Consider the following 19,267-nt stretch of genomic DNA (forward strand, 5'->3'; position numbering starts at 1 on the left):
TCGAATGCTTGTTCCCTGTACTAGATAAATTGAGTACAGACTGCGTTCTGTGGCCTGACTCTCTTACAGAAAGGGAAGCTAAGATTTTTTTCGGGTAAATGCTAACTGTTGGCTAAGAGCCAAGAAAGTCCAGTACATCTTTTACGTACTGAGGCCTTACTTGAGAGGTATTGTCGTGGAATAAAGATTAAATTTGTAAAAGGTAAAACAATATACTAATTGAGGTATAACTGGGAACACCTACGAGGTAGAGGATTTGGAAATGAGAGTTAAACTGAAAATATCAGACGCTGTAGGGATTGACGCAACACAACAGGACGATCTAGAGCAAGTATTGTTGAATTATGCGCACGTCTTTGATAATGAAAAACAGATACCATCAAAAATTCAATTCCATACAAAATCTAACGCACAACACACTGTTACTCGCGCAAACAAAGTTGACACTCGGCGCAGTGGCTGACGGGTAGCTACTGTAAATGGGAAATTCCTTTACGGTAGTCCCATCAGCCATTGTGCCGAGTGTCAACTTTGTTTGCGCTTCTATAATCCATTCCTTTGTCTAAATGTGGAGAGAAAACGAAAGTATCTCCCTTTCACCATCTTAAGAGATATTACACATAATGCAGAGTACCCCAATCAAGGCTTCTTAATCTTATGTTTTATACGTGTATTTTTCAGTGATTTACATTGTTCCATATGAACTGCTTATCGCCTTCATCAAGGAAGGGTGTAGCAAAATTTGCCTTAGTATGTAAATGTTCCTTGTAGAATAGATATTTTTAATAGCATACAATTTACTTTTAAGACTTTCTTCTCATAATATTTGAGGAATATTCAAGCAAATCATGGTCCTAACTGAACACTGTATGGTCATTTTAAGCGGATGTCATAGATTCAACCAGAACTTAAGCCTAGTTGCAGGACTCAATGTTCCATCGATCGTAGGAAATAATAGGTTGTTGTGTATGCTTGGACTTGACTGTTACGTACTCATTACAACATACACACTCCAACTTCTTAGAGAAAGAATATTATAAAGATGCAATTATACATGTCTTGTAAAGTATATATATGACATGGTCATTACTTCTTTAGCACTTAAACGAAAGTGATGTGGATGAAGAGATGTGTCTTGTTCCAAAGAACTGCCACATTATGTTGTGTTTAGACGTTTGCAGCTATTTCTCGTAACTGAAAATTACAGAGGGGACAGCGTTATGGGCATTGATGATCTAAGACATGCACTGTGCACACTCAGCACATTTGTGATCAGAAAAATTACTTTATGTCACAGTACTGTTGCTCGCAATAGTTTCTGTTTGTAAGTAAATATCTGAGAGTAAAAATGTTAGAGGCAAAAGTGTGCATAGTGTTTGTGATACCAAGATTAAATTATTGTTCCCTTCGACCAGCACAGCCCGTGATTAAATACTGCATAAATTAAATGTAAACTTGGAGTAAAATATAGAACAATGACTCATCAGCGATCGCTATATGTAGAGCGAAATTTTATATATTGTATATAGAAAATTTTGTAAATATCTAGGAATTTGCTTACTGCTTTGTCGCAAGTGCAAATACAGTACTCAAGAAACATGCTGAACAGTAAACAATGTGGACTAGTTTAGAAGGGTGGCTGAAGTGGGAAATGGTAAACGTGCTAAACAGTAAGTAACAGATCAGTAGCGGACACTGTTAGCCTGACGTAAAATAACGTTAGTACTGCAGGTATGAGAATTGCTGGAACGTTATTTTTCGTCCATATATCAGTGAGTGTCTTATCCATTGCGGTAATTACGGTTCCTTACGCTTTTGACACACCGTGTCACTGACATAAGCAAATGGTGGCGAAACGCAGCTACGTTACATTAAAGTAATTGTTGGCCGACTGTTCACGGAGAGCTCCAGCCAGAATAATTCAGACTTCACGGACAGACCGTTGGGGCCTACACACAATATATCATATAGCCTGAACTGCGAACAAGTCTCGATGAGCATGTAGGTTAGCATGATATGAACTTTTCTTAATGCATAATTATTGTTTGATGCAGTGTAAAATATAGATAATTAAAAACTTCATGCGAGTATAGACTATGCTAGGAATTGCATAAATTAATGATGTTGTGTGTTGTATCAAGGGACTTAAAGTTGTAGCACACATCCTCTTTCAGACCATATTATGCTGTAAGAATGCTGCACATATACTATTGCCCTTCTATAATTTTACATGTCCTGTATGGCGAATGGCAAGCGGTGGCGGCCACTAGTCGTAATCTGGATAAATCTGCTGAGGTGAGGTAAATCATAGGTGGGAGCAAAACCCCGTCATAGGCCGTTGTATGTGAAAATTACTGAGCCTGTATCCCGCACGACTTCGGACGCCAGTTTCCACGGCACGCACCTCCACGGGACCATCCACCTGCCCCTTTTATTTACCTGAGGAACCATCCATCAAATGCAGCGTGTTTGATAAACGTAAACTGTTGAATTTTGTATGTTACAATTATCTACTCATAACTTCATGTAACTATTAGAGGCTAGCTAAAACCACACAGATTTTTGCGGAAACTATGTAATTAGATCTGCGGCAAATTGGTCTTACATTATCATGTTATTAAAGTAAATTACATAATACTTATTTTCAGGAAATTCTGATCAAAACAGTCCAATAAGGTAAACTGATATAACTTCATTCTTACCAAACTAAATTAATGACTGTCTAACGAAATAAATTAGTTCTTCCATACGAGGAAAAAACATTACTGCTCTATCAAAAAAAATCAGTAAATCTATCTTTATTGCTAGAAGCCCGATCTGTAAAATGTTTCTGGAGTGTACAACAACAAATAATGCATAGCATCAACCTAAAATTCTGTGATTTCTGAATGTTGTGTTTATAATAAATGAACTAACTTGCTCTAAGTAATGCAGTAATTGCTGTTTAATAAATTATTATTTGAAGACAGAAACAAGTTAACAGGACAAAACCCTTTTTCATTTTGTACATAATTTGGGATAATCGAGATATTAGCTTATAAAAGTGAATCCCGAATACGTTTTAAGTATAGTATTACACATGACTTAAATTCTGTTGTAAGTACTGTACCCCTATACAAAACTACAGTACCGATATTTTTGTGCTGCTTTGAGCTAATCTATCGGCAAATTGGAGAAAATATCCCTCGAAAAATGTACCAAATGTTACGGTAATTTTTATGCCTTCAAACACTTGCTAAGAAGAGATGGTATGTATAATGATGTATCGTACTGGTGTTTCACACTGCGCTTATGAAGTTGTTGTCACACTGTGACTTGTACAGTGACAGTCATACGACCAGACGCAAGTGAATGGCAGCATAAAAGACAGTAAGATTGTTGCTGTCATTTAGTGGTGTGTCGATCGCCTAAGAATGAAATTAGAAATTTCTCTACAAAATCGTGCTTGATGAGTTGTATATTGGTCACTGATAACTAATAATTTTATAACTTTACCCAAACACGATTGTAATATTATGAAAATCAAAGGAAAGGTGTGATTGATCTAGTATCAGTTAACTATATAGTATCCTTCCCAGTCAGACGATAAAAAGTGGCCACACTACTGTCCTCATCCCTTCGGTATAATGAGCCAAGTACGTAAGCACTTGTTTTAAACCGCTAGTGTAAATCAGTAACTCAATAATATACAATTAATGTAGTAACTTGCTTTATTTCAAGGGTTATGACACTGTATCGTTGTGTCCAATGTTAACAGGAATCCGTTTCTACCTCATCAGTATTTGGTAGCAACCCACTGACTGAAACACACATTCACACGCCAACAGCCTCAGATCGAACCTTCTTAATGTATGAAAGTCGTTCAAAAATTAAATTTTATGCAGGAGAAAGCCAACAGATATTTCCTAAGTCAATATTCATCAAGTGCGGAAGTCAATTACTGATATACTGCTAACGATGTATCTTACTCTCAGCCAGGCACACCTGGGTAAAAAGTACCGAGCATTAGATCTAACTTTCAATGAAAATTATTAGTTGAGGAACTATTTAAAATTTTAGCAGATTTATGTTTAACTAAAGCCCTATTAGGAGTTTCGAACTTACGTAATCTGACTGTTAATCATAGCGTTTCTGTTCTCCAACTTTTGAATTAGAGATTCAAACAGTACTTAAAGAGAAGTTTGTTTTCCCATTCTGATACCTACGAAAACGTTATTGTCTCTCAGAGATGCACTACACGACACACGTCAGTTCCACAGTCAGTCAGCAACAGTAGCGAAGCGGATGCGGCGCAGTTCCCACGCGCGGATGCACAGCAGTCATTTACGTAATTACTTTCCTCCTGAGCGTAGGTATTAAACACTAGTACAAAAATAACATTCCCACTTGCTTCATGTATCCTCTTGCAACATTTCAACCTGCAGGATCAAAGGTCTGTTATCCGCAAGAGGTGGCATTTACGGCCATAAGTCCATACAACCGATTGGCTCATCGTCTCAGGCAATTTTTCCGCATTCAGCAAAATGGCCAGGAGTTATCAGCAGAGGGCATCGTATCTCCCACAGGGATAGCATCTCTTGTGCTGATATCGATGTATTAGTTCACATGGTTAGCGGCAGAAGACACTTGACGCCTATCACCAGGGCGATGAACAAACATGCTATCCTTGAAGCGCTAGCTGATGACGCCTTTAGTCACCGGCACAGAACAGAAAACCTTCTCAACAAGGCACGGTGTCGTACTCAAATTACGGCCTACTGTTATTTACAACGGGATTATGGATTTGGTGCATTTTAAAAGTGTTGTTGACGAACTTTGCTAGTGAGTATTGGTTTCTGTGGAAACCCAGTCTACAGAATTACGTTGGCTTAAGGCGACCACAACAGTTCGTGGACTGTATTCTGCATAAGTGTTGAACTCTTTCCCTTCAATAGCGTAAACGTTACGCATTACCATACATAGCCCGTACATTTAGATTCTTATGAAGATATTATCCACAACGAATACCTTTGCAACCACTGCGGAAGTTAAAATATGAGGGTTTGTGAAATGAAAACTAGTCACGTAGTAAATCAATGGCTTCGAACGCTTTTCTTCAGAACTCCAGAAATATAGAAATCGCATGGGGAGAGATCGGGTCAATATAATGAACATTTATAAAAGTCGTGATCTTTTTGTTCGAGTGCCATATCCCCCTGAAACACTGCACCACCATTAACGCAAAGCCGCAGGTGGACAGCTTGCAGAAAGTTAAGCTCCTCATACAGTACAAACGTCCAGTATAGTTGACAGGCGACCTCGTACCACAGCAGGAAAATACCCGCCCACATGTTTAATAGGTTATTTCGAATATGCTGCAGAACTTTCTCTCGGAACTCTTACACATCATCCATAGAATCTCAGTCACATACCACGAAATCTCCAAATCTTTCGAAATGTGAAGAAAGATATTCGTTGCCGTCGATTAGTATCAGGTAAAAGATGCACGCCCGAAATCTATCATGGTTCCGTCGGCAATCGCAAACATTTTATCACGAAGGCACTATTCTCAGAGTGGGATGAATGCGTTAACAGCTATGGCAATAACTTTTTAGATAATAAACTGTTTATATATTTCGTTTCTATATGTCTCGTTTTTGTTTTTTTCGTTTTTCTCGTTTGACTGCCCCAGTATATATCTTCCTGTATGACATATACACTGCTAGAAGTAGTGTCCTTTAACACTATCTTCTCTGATTTCCACCCTTGAGGAAGAATGTGTGGCCATTCCTCTACAGACGTTCTGACACGCCGTCGTATAGACGAAAGTTGACTTACACCATATAACTGCCCATTAACAGGGGTCTGATTATCCATAATGAGACAGTGTATTATTCTCAAATTAAATGCCGCGCGGGATTAGCCGAGCAGTCTGAGGCGCTGCAGTCATGGACTGTGCGGCTGGTACGGCGGAGGTTCGAGTCCTCCCTCGGGCTTGGGTGTGTGTTTGTCCTTAGGATAATTTAGGTTAAGTAGTGTGTAAACTTAGGTACTGATCACCTTAGCAGTTAAGACCCATAATATTTCACACACATTCAAAACAAATGTGTAAACATGACATAGATATGATAGGTCCATAAAAAAGACTTTTTTCATATGATTTGGTTGGGCCAGGTTTAAACATCCTCAAGATGGTAATAAGTGAATGTTATGTTTGCATTTCGTGCAAGAACCCACTTACTACGCATTATGCAGTTTGAACCCAACCTATTAGGAAATGTGCTATTACACTCAAAGGGTTTAGACGTGAGAAGAAGAGCTACGTTCAATGTCCCTAAAATATTTCAATGAGGTGGGAAGCGGACCTCCATCTTAGCGTAGACAACAACTTTTCCCTACAATTGTATTTATTGGAATCACTTTCCCACATGTTTGGTCCTTACATTGCACAAGACCAATCTCAGGTATCACTTTTTCAGACAGGGGGATCCTGGTATTAAATTTTCAGATAGCATAAAATATACAAGATCAACAATATCGCAAATTTCGGGATAGTTAATCACACTACTGGCCATTAAAATTGCAACACCAAAAAGAAATGCATATGATAAACGGGTATTCTTTGGACAAATGTATTATACTAGAAATAACATGTGATTACATTTTCACACAGTTTGGGTGCATAGATCCTGAGAAATCAGTACCCAGAACAACCAACTCTGGGCGTAAAAGCGGTCTTGGTACGCCTGGGCATTGAGTCAAACAGATCTTGGACCGCGCGTACTGGTACAGCTGCCCATGCAGCTTCAACACGATTCCACAGTTCATCAAGAGTAGTAACTGGCGCATTGTGACGAGCCAGTTGCTCGGCCACCATTGACGAGACGTTTTCAATTGGTGAGAGATTTGGAGAATGTGCTCGCCAGGGCAGCAGTCGAACATTTTCTGTATACAGAAAGGCCCGCACAGGACCTGCAACGTTCGGTCGTGCATTATCCTGGTGAAATGTAGGGTTTCGCAGGGCTCGAATGAAGGGTAGAGCCAAGGGTCGTAACGCATCTGATATGTAATGTCCACTGTTCCAAGTGCGGTCAATGCGAACCCAATAGGTGACCGAGACGTGTAACCAATGGAAACCTATTAAATCACGCCGGGTGATACGACAGTATGGCGATGACGAATACACGCTTCCCATACGCGTTCACCGCGACGTCACCAAACTCGGATGCGACCCTCATGATACTGTAAACAGAACCTGGATTCATCCGAAAAAATGACGTTTTGCCTTTCGTGCACCCAGGTTCGTCGTTGAGTGCACCATCGCAGGCGCTCCTGTCTGTGATGCAGCGTCAAGGGTAACCGCAGCCATGGTCTCCGAGCTGATAGTCCATGCTGCTGCAAACGTCTTCGAACTGTTCGTGTAGATGGTTGTTGTCTTGCAAACGTTCCCATCTACTGCCTCAGGGATCGAGACGTGGCTGCGCGATCCGTTACAGCCATGCGGATAAGATGCCTGTCATGTCAACTGCTGGTGATACGAGGCCGTTGGAATCCGGCAGGGCGTTCCGTATTACCCTCCTGAAGCGATCGATTCCATATTCTGCAAACACTCATTGGATCTGCAGCTACGCGAGCACCTATGTCGCGATACGATAAACCGCAATCGCTATAGGCTACAATCCGACGTTTATCAAAATCGGAAACGTGATGGTACGCATTTCTCCTCTTTACACGAGGCATCACAACAACGTTTCACCAGGCAACGCCAGTCAATTGCTGTTTGTGTATGGGAAATCGGTTGGAAACTTTCCTCATTTCAGCACGTCGCAGGCGTCGCCACCAGCCCCATCCTTGTGTGAATGCTCTGAAAAGCTAATCATTTGCATATCACAGCATCTTCATCCTGTCGGTTAAATTTCGCGTCTGTAGCACGTCATCTTCGTGGTGTAGCAATTTTAATGGCCAGTAGTGTATTTCCCCCTCCTTGTGGACCATATGGAAACTTGGTCATGCGTTATACTGATCCGTCAGCTCTCTCTTTCCTATTTGTTCTTACTCCCAAGTTATGAAAATGTTGGACACTTGTGTTTTCAAGTCTGTGGTTACGTGCTAAAAACAGTAGTTATTGTCGTGTAGACTTTCATGTTTCCCTAATGCATTTCGAGTAAATGGCAACAAATTCTCTCCATTTACTGCACTAATTGATCCCTCGGTCGATTCTAGTAGGGCTTCCACTCTTCCTCTTCCGTTGCAAGTGTACAAGAAACTTTTAAACAGAAACATATGGTTCATATGTCTCTGAGCACTATCGGACTTAATTTCTGAGGTCATCAGTCCCCTAGAACTATGAACTACTTAAACCTGACTAACCTAAGGATATCACACACATCCACGCCCAAGGCAGGATTCGAACCTTAGACCGTCGCGGTGGCGCGGTTCAAGACTGAAGCGCCTAGATCCGCTCGGCCACACTGGCCGGCAAACAGAAACATTCCATCCTGTCTTGGACATCGATGTTATGCCCTTCCAGGCATGAGGTGGGAGGACAACTTTTTTGTAGAGTAATGATACATAAAATTTTAGCCCGCTAGGTTAGCCGAGAGCGCTAACGCGCTAATGCCTCGAGGATGGATCCTTTGAAAGCGCATGGCCGACTTCCTTCGCCGTCCATCCCTAATCGGATGAGACCGATGACCTCGCTGTTTGGTCTCTTCCCCCAAACAACCAACCCAAAGCTTTCTCGACTCGGGTAGGTGCGCCGGCCCTGGTTCGAACCCACCTGGTGGATGAACGACGAGGGCCGTTGTGCTGGCCAGCCTGGATGTGATTTTCAGGCCGTTTTTTACATACCACTAGCTGAATATCGGGATGGTCTCACGTCCCGCCTCAATTACACGACTAGCTGACACCTGAAACACGTTCGCACTATTTAATGATTTATACTAGACACATACAGGTGAGATACATTGATTCGGGCCCCGGGGGGTATGAGGTGGCGACATTAAGGACATCTGGCCACCCCTTCAAACTAACCGCGCCAAACCCGATTCTAAGTGTGCTGACCCTGGGCAGACTGCGGGATAAAGGGGCTAGCAAAAGAAGAAGACGAACAATGATACATGAAATTTTGTTTGATCAAAAAGATGTGTAAGAGGAATGGACTAGTCATACGTGAACTAATTAGTACCCTGTGACCTAATCACTCTATTAGCCTTTACATATTGTGACGGATCTGAAGCCTGAAGTGGTTGTTGACAAGTGGAGGCAGGTGGCAAGATAACATGTTTATAAAAGTACCCTATCACCTGATTACGTCGTTATCGTCTACATCTGCAGATGTGTCTGTAATCTGTAGTGGTTGTGGACAGGCATGAACAGTTGGGAATGCCTTTTATTCATCGAGTGCTTCACGACAAAGATATCTAACTTAATGTGTCTGTTAATATAAAGGTGCTGCCAATCTGGTCGACGGTAGCTGCGAAGATGTTGCGCCTCCTCCTCGCGGTCCTGTGTCTTTTGTCTTGTGGCCTGGCCGCGCCCCGGCCGTTCAGGATCAGGGCCAGAGGGAATGGCCGGATAATCGGCGGCACCACCGCCGACATATCCAGCTACCCGTGGATGGTATCCATGCAGGTAAACGGATACCACTACTGCGGGGCGTCCGTCATCAGCAGCAACTGGGTGCTGACCGCCGGCCACTGCCTCTACGGCGCCAACATCGCCACGTACAGCGTTAGGGCCGGCACCTCGATCCGCGAGAGTGGAGGCGTCGTGTCCGCCGTGGCGTACGGCGTTCTGCACGGCTACTACAACCCCAACACGATAGACTACGACATCTCGGTGCTGCAGGTGAGCGCTATCTACTTCCCCTCTAGCTAAATTTCTGTAGACGTCCATGCACGCTTTCATCATCCATAGTGCAAAGTGTGAGCTATTAGCAGCAAAGACTGCTGAGAGCGCCCACTAACACCTAACACAACCTGATACATGTCGTATATTGACACGGCTTCAGGAGTGCAGTAGTACGAGATCTGAGGTACTGAAGAGCAGAATGATAACACAAAACACTATCAGACGAATACATACGATTCTTTCATTAAAGAAATGAGATACGAAGCTTTTCTGTCGTTTAAGAAACCGAAGCAATTTACACTGAGGCGACAAAAGTTTCGGACAACTCCTAACATCGTGTTGGACCACCCTTTTCCCGACGTAGTGCAGCAGCTGGGTGTGGTATGGAGTCAAAAAGTCATTCGAGGTCGCCTGCAGAAATAGTGACCCTATCTGCCTCTATAGCACTCCATAATGGCGGAAGAATTGCCCATTCAGGTTAAAGAGCATGAAATGACCTCTCAGTTACGTTCCATAAATGTTCGGTGATATCAGCGTCAGGAGATCTGGAAGGCCATATCTTTCCCTCCATTGGTCAAAATATTCTTCAAACCAATCGCGAACGATTATGTCCCACTCATAGGGCACTTTGTCATTTAAAAAAAAGTCCATCTTTGAATGGTAGCAAATGGTTGCCAAGTAGCTGAATATTATCGTTTCCAGTCAACGATTGGTTCGGTTGGACCAGACCAACAAGTCTGTTCCCTGTATACACAGCCCTCGACATTACAGATCCACCACCAGCTTGTACAGTCGCTTGCTGACAGTTTCAATCCATGGTTTCACGAGGCCTGCGCCACACTCGAATTCTGCCATCATCTCTCACCAACTGAATTCGAGACTCAGATGATGAGACCAAGTTTTCCCACTCGTCTAGGAGCCAGCGACTTTGGTCACTAGCCCAGTACAGACGCTGCAGGCGATGCCGTGCTGTTAGCAAAGGCACTCGCGTTCCTCGTCTGCTGCCATAGCCCAATATCCCCAAATTTCTCTGCACTGTCCTAACTACTACATTTGTCGCACGTCCCTTATTCATTTCTGCGGTCATTTATAGTATGTTTGTCTATTGGCACTAACAACTCTACACAAACGGCGTTGCTCTTGGTTGTTAAGTGAAGGCCGTTGGGCACTGCCTTGTCCGTGGTGAAAGGTAATGCCTGATATGTGGTATTCTCGGCACACTCTTGGCCCTCTGGAACTCGGTATATACAATTCCCTAACGATTTTCGAAATACAAAATTCCTTGCGTTTATATGCAACTACTGTTCCACGTTCAGTTGCTGTCCTGCGGCCATAATCTTGTCGGAAACCTTTTCACATGAATTATCTGAGTACATACGACAGCTGTAGCAGTGCACTGCCCTTTTATACCTTGTAAACGGAATACTGCCGTCATCTGTACATGAGCATATCGTGATCCCATGACTTTTTTTCACCTCGGTATAGGTTATCCTTCGGTAAATCCTGGCTTAAATCAAATGAAAAGCTTGTAGAATGCAAAACATCATATCCGATCCTAAATAGTCCAATACAGAGAAAGTTCATACTTTACATATAATACAGTTTACAACGATACCTGTTCTGGAAGAAATCAAGACCTGTAGAGAGTTAGATTGAAATTTTGTCGGTTTATTATATATCTGTGTGACAATACTCAGTTCAGTTAATGATAACATCCACATGGCGACCCATTCTATATGTCATGAGAATCTGTGGGTCCATGAGATGGCGCCAATGGTAAGCGGCTGCTGTGAAGACTGTCCGGAACGGACGGGGAGGGCAGTCTGTTGATACATTACGATCGGAAAGGTGCTTCATCAGGGCCAGCACTGTATAGATCGTCATTATGGTGGAGCATTATACGAGTTTAGTTAAAATTCAGGATGGGAAAAATCTGTTGTGAAATGGTACGCCCCATTCTAACGAATATGAAAGAAGCGATACTTTTCTTCTGTAAGCTAATCTGGCCTGTTTGATCGAGACTGTCCGGAGTATACTCACGCTGAGATTGCCTGCTTCGAAGTTCCGTTTTCAAACTCGTGTGGTTGGGATAAAAGTAGAAAAAGTGATTAGAGCTCTCCGGCAGCGTCTGCAGTTACTGGAGGTGTTTCAATCTTTCTATTCTTCTACTGGATTTGCCCTATACAGCTGCCCTAGCATGTTGGAAGCTATCCCAGTGTCAGACCACCGACCTTATTCGTCGTCTTAACATATGTCCTACTAGCTTATCTATTCTTGTCAAGGGTTTTCATTTCCCATACCTCCCTTTCCTTTTCGATTCTGTGGGCACATCCTCATTGCATACCTGTCAACCCACCAAACTTTAAACGTTCGTCTGTAGCATCAAATCCCAAATCCTTCGAGTCTCTTCTGTTCCGTTTCTCCCACGTTCCATGTTTCACAACCGTACAACGTTGTGCTCCAAACATACATCCTCAGATATTTCTTCCTCAAATTACGGATATGTTTGGCACTAGTAGATTTCTCTTGGCCAGGAAATCACTTCTCACCAATGCTAATAACCTTTTTACGCCCTCCTTGCTCCGTCCGTCATGTGTTACTTTGCTGCCTAGGTAGCAGAATTCTGTACCTTCATATACTTCGTGATCACCAGTTTTTCGATGGTCTCATTTCTACTACTTTCGTTACTTTCTTCGATTTACTCTCAATCCACACACTGTGTTTATTAGACAGTTTATTCTATTCAGCAGATCATTTAATTCTTCTTTACTTTCACTGATGATAGCAATGTCATCACTGGATGTTATCATTTATATCCTTTCCCTAAATTTTAAATCCACTCTTGAAACTGTTTTTTAACTTCCGTCGTTGCTTCTGCGATATATAGATTAAACAAAGGGGTGAAACACCTACATCACTCTGTTACACACTTTTTAATCCGAACATTTGTTTCTTGGTCTTCCCCTCTTAATATTCCCTCTTGACTTCTGTACAGGCTATGTACTATTTGTTATTTCCTACAACATACCGCTATTTATCTCAGAAGTTCGAACATCTTGCACCATTCAACATTGTCTTACGCTTTTTCCAGTCGAAAAATTCTATGGGCGTGTCTTGAGTTTTCTTTAATCTCGCTTCCCTTATCAACTGCAACGACAGGATTGCTCCTCCTGTGCCTTTATCTTTACTAAAGACAAGCTAAACGTCGTCTCACACCTACAGATTTCTTTTCCATTCTTCTGTATATTGATCTTTCAGAATTTTGAATGCATGAGCCGTTAAGCTAACTGTGCGATAATTCTTGCACTTGTCGGCTCTTACAATCTTCGGAATAGCGTGGATAGTGTTTTTGTTCCGAAAGTCAGACGGCTTACAGCCAGAGTCATACATTCTACACACCGACATGAATATTCGTTTTGTTGCCACATCCCACAATGACTTCAAAATTTTTGATACAATGTCATTTATCTCTTCCAGAGCTCTATTAAATTACGATTCTCGTACTGGATCTCCCATCTCTTCCGTATCTACTGTTGTTTCTTCTTCTATCACGTCAACAGACAAGTCTTCCACGACTTCAGATACCACCTGGCCGCTCTCTCCTCTACATTTAACAGTGGAATAACCATTGCACTCTTAATGTTACATCCCTTGCTTTTAATTTGGTCAAAGGTTGTTTAGATTTTTCTGTATGCTATTTCTTTTTAGATATTTTCACATTTCCCTTGGAGCAATTTCGCCTTAGTTTCCCTGGACTTCCCAAGTGACTTGTATTTCGGTATTCCTCAATTTTCTTGAACATTTTTGCACTTCCTTCTTTTATCGATAAGCTGAAGTATTTCTTCTGTCTCCCAGATTTTCTTCACAGTTACTATCCTTGTACCTATGTTTTCCTTTCCAACTTCTGTGATTTAGCGATGTCCATTCCTCTTCCCCTGATCTGCCTAGTGACCTACTTCTTATCGCGGTATCTATGGTCTCAGAGAACTTCAAACGTATCTCTTCATTCCTTAGTACTTGCGTATCCCACACTTTTGCTCACTGACTATTTCTCACCAGTCTTTTACACTTCGGTCTACTCTTCTTCACTACTAAATTTTGAACTGGGAGAATATCTGCCCCTGGTTACGCCCTAAAGTCCAGTATCTGATTTCGCAATCTCTGCCTAACCATGATGTAATCTTACTGATATCTCCCCGAATCTCCCGGCCTGTTTCAAGTACACGCCCTTCTCTTGTGTTTCTTCAACAGAGAGTTCGCTATTCAAAGCTGAAATTTATTGTAGAACTGAGGTATTATTTGTCGTCTCTCCTTGGTACTTCCAAGGCTACACTCTTCCGTAAGCTCTTCTTCTACTCCTTCCTACAACTTCGTTCCAATATCCCATCACTACTACGAGGAAAATTTACGGGACATAATTGAGGGTTCAGTTCGTCCACAACGTGGGCAATGCTCTCGTTACTATGGACGGCTATAGATGCAGCTAGGCTCAATATTTCCGCAAGAGTCTATGCAACGCGAAGCTGCCGCCCTTATCGAGGCAAAAGGAGGTCCACCAGGATATTGTGATGCGTCCCATGACTTTTTTCACTTCAGTATAACTTTATCTCAATTTTATTGCATATGATTTATTTTTTGACCCAAATTGCGGACCCCGCAAATCACTTCATCATGAGGTCATGAAAGGAACCAGGATGATTATGTTACACAGCTACGGGTTTCCGAAACTGCGTGCGGGTGGCATACGTGTGTGTGTGTGGGGGGGGGGGGGGGGGAGTGGAGGAGCAGACGCTGTTCGCTGCTTCTGCTATTTCAACATTGTCTTGCTTTCAAGGGAGATATGAAGATTTGCAGAAGATTACGAAAATTTAGTCCAAAGTCTACGTTCTGTCTCTTCCTCATAGAGTCATAATCGAGCTCTACAAAGGTACTATTTCAACTCAGAGCCGCATCGTTTTCTGCATCTATTTCCTGCTTAAAATAATCGTGGTTGAGTATTCCTCCCCAAAATCCATCCCCAATTTCCTATGGGTCACTTCGTCCTCCTGCTACACAGCTTCATCTCGGCAGTAATCTACATTTGTCTCTCGTCTAAGCAGCCCAGTCACGACTTGACTGAGAAGCTCTGTACTTCACGAAATTAAGAAATGGGACTAAACTCCACCCCGTGCAACACAGGACCTAAAGAAGCCTTGGAATTACTGGTTCAGCTCTCCAGTTGCCATGACTGCGCAATGACTGTAAAGCAGGTGGTGGGAGCGTTAGGTGGAGGGCATGGCTCATGCTGATTAAACCGTAAGCTATGATGAGTGGATTGTACTTGGCTATTGTGATTCTGAAAACATATTTTGTTAATTTTCAAACTGTGAAAATAGATGGCACCCAAACAATGTCACAAGTTGATTAACATGAGGAGGTGTCACCGTTTTTATAAAGTGTTATCGATGGCGTAAGTGGAAGAAGCATTTTTAACGTTTACTCTCTGTTCCTTCACTTTGAAGAGTATTAATAAGTTCAATTCTTTGTGGTTAGTTTTGTTAATAATCCATTGTAATTTTTCAGCCTTTATTATATGGAAATGACAATTCTAGATTCTTACTTCTTCTTGTATATATTTCTGTGACCGCCCATCATCCGTAGGGAAGGGTGTGAGGTACTAACAGCAAAGACTGTGGAGGTATCATCCATGATAAAGTTTCTCCACTGATAGAAATCATAAATTGGAAAGCTACTGTGTTCGGTAGTTTATTCGTGTAGAAATATATAATTAGTCACAATTTCATTTGTGTCAGTTGTCGCTTAAACTGTGTTGCAAACATCGAACTGTTCTACAGAAAACTGCAGTTCAACACGTAAGTAAGATTGCACGCCAAGTGCATATTTTACTGCTATTGAACAACTGAGCTGTAGCGGTACTCTTGTTTATTTCTTAGGGTTATAGAAAATATCTTTATCTACTTTGATAAATAATGCACACAATTGTCTTCCGCTAAAGATCGTATTTTCTTTCACAATCAGGGATCTGTTTGGAACCTTGGCCACCACTGTTTTGACCAAGCAGTTTTCGTGAAACTAATACATAATACAGAAAGTATTTCAAAGTTATAGTTGCGTATTATGACAGCATGCTTATTACTGATATGGTGACGCTGATGATGAGAATGCTGCATATCACTGACGCACATCAATATGCTGTAATGCATAAAGAGGAGTCAGTTAAGTTAAATGTTAAGACCTTACATACCACACAGAAATTTTTGTAAACAAGAGCATTTCGAATATTCTTTTATATTTTAAAAAAGACTGACCAGGTGAGAATTGGACTCTAGCACTGAGGGTTCGGTGCGATCTTCATTATGTATACAGATACTTCTTCCATTCTGGGAATAGTGAATCTCTACAGTTTTCGCTCATTATCACTATTGATACTGGAAGATATCACTCCCAGGGTATCCAAGATTTTCAATAATGTTTTAACTTCAGTAATATGTGATGTACAATCCTGTAGAAAGCAGGCGACCATTATTATACTGTTGAGCATCACTGTATTCAGGCTGTCTGTATCGCAGTGATAAAAGTCAATCATCTGACAAGGAATGTCGGCCGGAGTGGCCGAGTGGTTCTAGGCGCTACAGCCTGGAACCGCGTGACCGCTACGGTCGCAGGTTCGAATCCAGCCTCGGGCATGGATGTGTGTGATGTCCTTAGGTTAGTTAGGTTTAAGTAGCTCTAAGTTCTAGAGGACTGATGACCTCAGCACATAAGTCCCATAGCTTTCTTATTTATTTATTTATTTTACAAGGAATGCACAGATTAAAAGTTTTAGGGTTTTTCGCCTTACTTTGAGACATTGCTTCTCGCAAAATTTCATGATTCTACGCCAATGGGAACTCAAAATGTTTCAAATTACTCTGAGCACTATGGGACTTAACATCTGAGGTCATCAGTACCCTAGAACTTAGAACTACTTAAACCTAACTAACCTAAGGACGTCACACACATCCATGCCCGAGGCAGGATTCGAACCTACGACCGTAGCGGTCGTGCGGTTCCAGACTGAAGCGCCTAGAACCGCTCGGCCAGACCGGCCGGGAACGGGAACTACCGTGTAGGTTTTGATGAGTGAGTTTGTGAGTATCAAATTAAAAGACGTAAATGGCCCTAGCATTTAGCTGTTTTGACTTATAAGGCTACATTTGTTACACGGCCAAGGGACTATAGACCTCAATATCTGACATAAATTTCAACTTAGTTCATTACCCTTTACTGATGAAATGAGGTCTTAACAGAATGACGAATAAAGTCAGATAAGAAATGACTAACACTTTTTTCTCTCTCGACTGATATAACTACAAATTTACATTTTACGTATTTTTTATTTTGTTGTACAGCAAAGCCTTGTTCCTTGACAAATTTCATGATTCAGCATCGGCATTAACCTATATCTTTTGATGAGTGTTTTTGAGTGGGTCAAGAAATTGATTTGTTAACTGACTCATTGTGTCACCCGATGTCCTCTACCCAGATTATCAGAAACTAACTGCATGGTACGCTGCAGGTGGCCAGTCCTCTCCCCATCGGTGGCAACATACAGGTTGTGGGTCTCCCTGCCGACGGCTACGACCCACCAGGAGGCCTCGCAGTCACCATCACCGGCTGGGGTGCCGTAGCCACCTCGGGCCAGGCGTCACCGTTCAATCTGATGAAGGTGGACATCACCGTCATCGACCGCGCCAGCTGCGTGGCCAGGTTCGGCGTCACCGACCGCATGATCTGCGCCGGCGAGGCCGGCAGGAGCACCTGCTACGGCGACTCCGGTGGTCCGCTCGTCAGTGGCGGCACTCAGGTCGGCATCGTCTCGTGGGGGAGGGAACAGTGCGAGACCGATGGTGGCGTGTATGCTAACGTCGGTAACCTCCGTTCCTTTATCAGTGGTACCACAGGAATCTGATCAAGTTCTCTCATTCTATATGCATTCATGTAAAACAAGTGGCAGCCTAATAAGTTTTCATACACACTCAGAGGTTCCTTAATATCAGTCTCCTGCCATGTTTAGCATGATCGTGAATGCCATACGTTATTATGATCAAATAAATGATATTATTTCTTAATTGGCATACATTTCATTTTCGCTCATTGTTTTCTGGGAGTAGGTGGCAGTGAAAATGCTGTGGTAAAACGTGATTTGTCAACGTTATATTATTGTAATAACTTCGAAGATATGTGAAAAGGGGTACATAACTTTCCGACATTGGATTCCGAGGAAGCAACTGGACATACATCGCCTCACAACCGTTTCCGTTATATTACTGGAGTTTGAAAAGCGCGTTACATATATCGTTAACTTCGCAGATGCTGTGCATGTCTTCTGTTAGAGCAGGTAGATAACTACGTGATAGACACCTGTAAAGACGTCTACGTTGAATGTGTAAGGACGTTGCTCACCCAATGGCATCTTTATTCAGCCATGGAATCAGTTTTGCCGCATTGAAGACACCGTAACTCGTATAATGCCCTACTAACTGTCCTTCCATCATTAAAATGACTCAATAAAACTGGAAATTTCTAAGCTCCAACAGCAGTTTCAAGATAGCATTTCCATCTGAGTCATTACAAATATGCCATTTATCTTTATAATATGCATTTTATTTTCTTCGCTTGTAATGTAGTGATAGGTATGAAAGTTACACATAGATTACAGCTCTGTTTAGCTGGTCACTGGAAAGCTGTTGTTTCAGAGAGTTTCACCTGCTTACAGCATAATTCTCTTCTGATTGTCCATTATGTGTTGTACGTATTCATTGTGACAAATGCTCTTATATCTGAGGTACATATAGTATTTTCAGAGATACACTATCTCCATATCGTACATAGGTTTACTTATTATGTGAGTATTACATGTCTACGTTCGTCTAATCCCACTTAATTTATTGCTTTACAGTTCGCCTTGGCGTTCAGAGTGTCATGACTGACAGCTAGATTAATTGCTTATAGGATATGTTTTTATGCTATATTATTAGTAACTAGATACAGTTCTTACGAAATTTGTCTTACTATTATATGCACACTCTCACTTACCCGTCATTCAGCCAGTGAACCATTTATTAGCACTTACATACAATCTGATCGAGCTCAGTACTTTGTCATTAAACAGATGTCACGATCAAACGTGTTATTCTTTCTACATATGCATTTGTCAGGTTTTACTTTGCTACAAGAGAACACTAGTAGACATTCTCCTAAGATCTTATGGAGTGTGTGACATTTTGAAAGAAACTGATGGCATTCATTCCAGCTCACTGAAATTCTTGGGAGAATGTGGAATGAGAAACGACCAGTTCTATAAATCTATATTTCTCAGTCTTGGTAACGATAAATAAACTTATAATGATAATCTAGTTTCATTGTCATATGGAAATGCATTTCTTGTGTTGAC

General features: G+C 41.8%; 1 protein-coding gene across 1 annotated transcript; it reads left to right on the forward strand.

Moving 5' to 3' along the window:
* Positions 1-9,372: 9,372 nt before the first annotated feature.
* LOC126191049 (uncharacterized) lies at positions 9,373-17,942 on the forward strand. Its single transcript, XM_049931761.1, has 2 exons — positions 9,373-9,828; positions 17,390-17,942. Exons 1-2 carry the CDS (start codon positions 9,463-9,465, stop codon positions 17,780-17,782), a joined length of 759 nt encoding a protein of 252 aa, XP_049787718.1. The 5' UTR covers positions 9,373-9,462; the 3' UTR covers positions 17,783-17,942.
* Positions 17,943-19,267: the final 1,325 nt, after the last annotated feature.

This window comes from Schistocerca cancellata, chromosome 6 (assembly GCF_023864275.1).
Source record: "Schistocerca cancellata isolate TAMUIC-IGC-003103 chromosome 6, iqSchCanc2.1, whole genome shotgun sequence".
Taxonomy (NCBI): domain Eukaryota; kingdom Metazoa; phylum Arthropoda; class Insecta; order Orthoptera; family Acrididae; genus Schistocerca; species Schistocerca cancellata.

What these genes read in the sequence shown, in the direction of transcription:
- LOC126191049 (XM_049931761.1), top strand. Translation starts at nt 9,463, where the DNA reads ATGTTGCGCCTCCTCCTCGCGGTCCTGTGTCTTTTGTCTTGTGGCCTG. An exon ending in ACGACATCTCGGTGCTGCAG is followed by an intron (nt 9,829 to 17,389) that starts GTGAGCGCTATC and finishes GGTACGCTGCAG; the next exon opens with GTGGCCAGTCCTCTCCCCAT.